The 5,908-nt window shown below is 47.9% G+C and overlaps 1 protein-coding gene across 1 annotated transcript in view; it reads left to right on the top strand.

Moving 5' to 3' along the window:
* ANXA6 (annexin A6) overlaps positions 1-5,908 on the top strand; it is a 49,793-nt gene that overhangs the window by 34,678 nt on the left and 9,207 nt on the right. Inside the window, exons 20-21 of the mRNA XM_006766271.2 lie at positions 4,815-4,832; positions 5,539-5,635. Of these exons, the coding sequence (XP_006766334.1) occupies positions 4,815-4,832; positions 5,539-5,635 (115 nt within the window). The remainder of the gene's footprint in view (positions 1-4,814; positions 4,833-5,538; positions 5,636-5,908) is intronic.

The following is a 5,908-nucleotide window of genomic DNA, read 5'->3' as shown; positions in this document are numbered from 1 at the left end:
TGAAGGTCATGTCCTGGGAGAACCTAGAAAGGGAGTTTACCTAGGGCTGGGATCTTTGCTTTGCTCACTGGTGTACTGAAATGGCACGTGGTCAGAACACAATATATATTTGCTGTTGAGTGAATAAGGGGGCAGGGGGTTTTCTCGGGTCTCTTGGCTTCTCTGCTTCTGCCTTGCTCCTAAGGCTTGGGGAGCTTGAAGTCTGGGGGTGGCTTCCCACAGAGGCTGGACAATCCCAAATCCGTTGTCCCTAAGTGTCCCTATGGCTGGCAGCCCCTGCTGAGGCCATCACTGTCCCCACTCACCTGCGCCCTGATCCCAGCTCCTTCTGGCCCAGGTCCTGCTCTCTGTCTCTTTCTCCTGACCCATTCCCAGCCCCAAACTCTAGGCCCAGGGATTGGCACAGACTCCATAGCCTGCGGATCCAGCCCCTTCTTTTACAGTTGTGGGTTGAAGAGAGCTCTGATGGATTAGGAGTCAGGCCCCGGTTCCACCAACAGAGGTGTGGAATGTTACAGCAGCACCTGAGCCGGAGGCATCCTTAGCTGTGACCTGACAACGATAGAACTGTTAGAATGCTTACTAAGTACTGAGTAGACTACTTTGCACTTTTTTATGCCCCCCCTTTTTATTTATTTTTTATTTTTTAAATATCCACTGAGCCAAACCAGCCAGGGCTGCCCCCCTCCCCCTTTTTATTGAAGGAAAATGAAACTCCTTACAAAGCTAAGGGTACAATGTCTAAGTGCCCATAGTGTGATTTGAACCCAGGCCTGACTCAATATAGTTATTTCCCTGCACCTTCCGAACCAATCGTCCAGGTGTCCAGCCCCTGGTTTGGGAGTCCGCTGCCAGAAGCTGCAGGGTTCCATTCATGGGTATGCCAGCTGCATCATGAGTCTGTTTCGGGGACTAACCTGGGAACCCAGCCCCCTAGAGTGGCTTTCTGAGGCTGGATTTCATTCACTCATTCAATAGAGTCGCCCTATTGTGCTGCTGAGGGTCTCTGAACCTGGCTTACTCCTTAAAGCTCACCCGAAATCCATTTGTCTCAGTGCTTCTGGAAATTTGGTGCCTGGTCTGCCTATGAGGATATGCTTCCAGTTGCTACCAGCAGGGGGCAGTGGTGAGCCTCGCTTGCAGCTTTGGGGGAAGAGTTGGGATGAGAGAACCTGGGTGGAAACAACCAAAGGAACCAGAGCCCTGCCCCACTCCGCTGCCTTTCCAGATGCTATCCTGGCCTTAGTGGGGGCTCGTTCCTTATAACTAGGAAAGTTACATGCATTCTTTTGTAGAAACTTTAGAAAATAGAGACAAGCAAAATAAATACAAAATCCAGAACCTAGTAATAACCATTGTTAACATTTCAGAACATATCGTCCTAGTCGTCATTCCTGATTTATAATAGTTAAATATGTAAAAATAATATCCTGATAAAACTGGGATATTAAATTTAAAAATCACCATCATTTAATGGCTATATACTGACCCATTTAAGATCTGCCAAACTTTATTTAACCAGCCCTCGTCCGAGCAACCAACTCTCTTATCACATGCGTGACTTTTTCCCTTGACTCAATTTCTAGAGGTGAAATGGGAGTGCTAGCGGAATATGTATCCAAAAATTGAAGGCATTTGGTAGGCAGAACCACGTTGCCCCCTGAAAATCTAGATAATGCACATTCATTCTTAGCAGTGTTTGCTTGTTTTATGCCTCCTCCTTTCCACACTCTCACCTGGGCCCCCAGAACAGGCTCTTGGGGCTCTGGGTCTGTTGTGAACAGGTGACCCATGTCCAGTGTTCACCTCTTGCCCCATAGTCATTGCCAATAGCTTCCCTTTCTCTCTCCGTGTTCCGGTTGGATCAATAAATAATATAGATAACTTAATTGTGAAATGAATTGTGGCCATACAAAAGAATACCTATAACTTTTCTAGTTATACTCTAAGAGTGAAATGAAGATTTGTGGCCAGTTTTAGACAGTTTAGTCCCCGGCGGATTGTATTTTTTAATAGGACAGCACAATTAAAATAGAATTCATCCACCATACCAGTACAATGACCCATTTAAAATGTACACTTCAGTGGTTCTTAGTGTCCTCACAGCCTTGCACAACCACCACCACAGTCGACTTTAGAACATTTCATCATCCCCAAAAGAAACTCTGTACATACTACAATTACTCCTCATTTCCTCGCAGCCCCCAGCCCTAGGCAACCACCGATCTACTTTCTGTCTCTAAGATTTGCCTATTCTGGGCATTTCACATACATGGAATCATGTAATATGTGGTCTTCTGTGACTTTTCTTTCACTTAGTATAACATTTTCAAAATTTATCCATATTATGCCACATATATTTTTTCTTTCCATTGCCAAACAATATTTCACTGTATGAATATATTGTTTTTTAAAAATCCATTTATCAGCTAATAGACATTTGGGTTGTTTCTACTTTAGGGCTATTACGAATAATGCTGCTCGCTATAAACATTTGTGTACAAGTCTTTGTGTGCACACATGTTTTGTTTCTTTTGGGTATATTTCTAGGAGTGGATGACTTAACTTTTGGAGGAACAGCCCAGACTAATTTTTACATGAAGGAGCTAGGCTAATGAGGAAAAGTTTTTGTGTTGACTGTCTGGAAAATTATTTTAGTAACCCACTGAATTTTTCATATTACAAATACTATTATTTTAAAGGTGTTTTGAAAAAACATATGCCTGAGGTTCTCTGACCTAAATAAATGAAGAATGTTTGATACCTTAATTCCTTTTTCTTAAAATTTTTAAAACATCTCCCTCTTTTAAAATAAAATACTACGCATTTTTAGCATAACATTTTAAAAAATTGTGGTAAAATGTGCATGACACATAATAAAAAAACATATAACATACAATTTTCCATCTTAACCATTTGTAAGTGTCCAGTTCAATGACAGTAAGTGCATTCACATCGTTGTGCAACCATCACCACTGTCCATCCGCTGAACTCTTCATCTTGTAAAACCGAAACTCTGTGCCCGTGAAATAACTGCCCATTTCCCTCTCCCCAGCCCCTGGCAACCACCGTTCTCCTTCCTGCTCCTGTGAATTTGACTACTCCAGGTCAAATAGTCACCATCATCCAGTACTTGTCCTTTTGTAACTGGCTCATTTCACTTGGCATGATGTCCTTAACGTTCAGCTACATCATTTTGTTTGTTTCTTACTGGGTTGTTGTTTTTTTTTTAACCTTTTTAAAAATTGATTTCAGAGGAGGAAGCCAGAGGGAGAGAGAGATAGAAACATTAATGAAGAGAGAACCATCAATCAGCTGCCTCCTGCATGCCCCCGACACTGCACATGGAGCCCAAAACCCAGGCATGTGCCCTGACTAGGAATCCTCCTGGTTCAGGGGTCGACGTTCAGCTACTAAGCCGGGCAGTTTTTAATGTAGAAAAGTATAAGTACAAACCAGAAGCATCCCGTAAACCTCGTAGCCCTGATAACTCCGATTTGACATTAAAATAAAAAATAAGAATAACATACTCGCATGCTGAGAAAATGTAAACATAAAACTTCAGGAAAAATAAAATAAAATGCAAAAGCTTCCCCCCACAGTCCCCCTCAAAGCTAACCACGGTCAGCAGTGTCCTGATCATCCCTCTACATGACTTCCTGGGAAGTAGGGAGGAGAGAGTGTGTGTTCATCTCCTTATCTAGATAAAAGGAACACTGTTAGCCACAGTTACGCACTGTTAGGCTACACTTTTCTGCTTAATGTAAATGGAAACTCCTTATCAACACCGCAGGCCACTGTCGTTCTTTTAAATAGCCGTGTGGATTTCCTTTCTCACATTGGATGAGCCGCGCATGGCCTGGGTAACGAGCTGTCAGTAGTGGTGCCCGGTTGTTCCCTGTTTCAAAGGCGGCGGCAGCGGCGGCACCGTGCTGTCTCCGCAGACCTGGCCAGTCAGTCTGTGAGGCCGGTCCCAGCCACCCCGCTGCTGGATCCAGCAGCACGTGCCGTTTCAGTTTTGGTGGACATTGCCGACTTCTGGAATGAAGAGAAGCTTTCCCAAGCAGAGAGCTGTTGGGAAGTTCATGACGAGGATGGTCTTGGTCTGTCCGACAGATGAAAGGGTCGTCAGTTTCGGGAACGTGGGCAAAGGCAGAACTCAGCCTGGGGTGCACAGGGAGGCCACGTTTCACACCCGGCATTCCAGGTCGTGGTTCTCACCTAACAAAACCCTGTCCCAACAGACTGCGTGCTCGGCCTGAGGCAGCGATGAACAATGAACGCTGTCCCTGTAAAATGACTGGATGGCTGGCACTTCCCCCTGATGGGCTGTGTGCCCTGTGAATCCCCTCGCCTCCAGGCCTCAGCTCTCCTGTCTGCTCTCTGTCCCTTGAGGGAGTGAAGTGGCAGGTCTCCTGAGGACCCTCCACCCAGCGGGGGGCAGGGTGTGAGGAAGTCTGACTGCTCAGGGCTTGCAGAGGAGCACACTAGGTCTGGAGGTGCCTGGGTTGCCCGGGTGACGATGGGCAGAGTGCCCTGCTCTGTGTCCTCCCCTCCCCCCTTGGTGAGCATTTTTGTAATGAATTCCCAGGCCTATCCCCATGTTGATCTCTAGCCCAAAGGTCGGAACCGTGTTTTCTCTCCTCCCTGCTCCCATTGTGGTCCCGAGTCCCCTTGGGGCCTCCCCTTGGGGCCTCTCAGGACCTCTGCCACCTGAGCCAGGCCCTTGCCCCTGCACCCCAGGGCCCCCAGAGCCACCCTCTCCGGGCCTCCTCTGACTCTTGCCTCCTCCCCTCTCTCCCCCCTGCTCTCAGGTGGCTGCTGAGATCTTGGTGAGTGCCGTGGTCTCCCTGTGGGTTAAGGCCTGTCTGAGTGAAGTCTGATTGTGCCTGTGCCTCTGGGCGGGGCTGAGGGGCAGAGTCAGGCGGTGATTTGGGGTTTGCCTCGCAGCTTCTCTCTCTCCTTTAAGAACCCTTCTGGGTAACATATGGGCCAGGCAAGTGTTTCCCTGACTTTACCCACTCATTTCCCACGTGATTTGTGCTACATGCCCTGAGTTGTGAATATTTCCTTTAAATAGACTCTTTTTTAAAACCTGAAATCAGTTATTTTTAAAGGGAAACTTTAAATCAATGTAAAAAGAGCTGTAGCTGGCTAGATCATTGTGGGAACATAGACGTGGTGTGTTAAAGTCTGTGTGACATTCCGACACTCGGGAAACACTAGCTGGGCCACTTCTCCCTGCCCGTGTGCACGACACGCTTCCCGCGTCTCCACCCCCAGTGCCTGTTCGCCCCTCCCCTGGGTCGCAGTCCTCGGCCCTGAGGCTCAGCCCTGGATGTCAGTCCCCAGGGATCCTGGGAACTGGTGGGGGTTGAGGAGGCCGAGGAAGGAAGAAGGGGCCAGTGTCAGTGGCCCTGGGGGGCTGGGTTAGCCCAGCTCCTAACTGCCTGCGGCCCAGGCACAGACATGCAAGTGAGGGATAACCAAGGCCTTCCCATGTCTCCCTCCCCACTCCTTGCCCCACGGTCCCTGCAGGAAATAGCAGACACGTCCAGCAGTGGAGACAAGACCTCCCTGGAGACGCGTTTCATGACGATCCTGTGTACACGCAGCTATCCGCACCTCCGGAGAGGTGAGCCTCGCCCTCCCCTTTCCAGTCCGCAGGAAGACCCTACGTTTGTCGACCACACCGGCTGGGCCAGACTGTCTGGATCTGAGTCTCCCACCTAGCCTTGGGGCCTTCAGCAAGTTAGCCAGCATCTGTGTCTTAGTTCCCTTAGCTATACATTGGGATTTTAGCTCTACCACGCATGACTGCTGTGAGGATATAACAAATGTAATTCACAAGAAGCACTTAACACAGTGCCAGGCACATAGTAACTGCCTCAGTGTTATCATTAGGATT

Source organism: Myotis davidii, unplaced genomic scaffold, assembly GCF_000327345.1.
Source record: "Myotis davidii unplaced genomic scaffold, ASM32734v1 scaffold18, whole genome shotgun sequence".
In the NCBI taxonomy this organism is placed as follows: Eukaryota; Metazoa; Chordata; class Mammalia; order Chiroptera; family Vespertilionidae; genus Myotis; species Myotis davidii.
The sequence above is the reverse complement of the archived record's forward strand: the minus strand, read 5'-3'. Positions and strand labels throughout refer to the sequence as shown.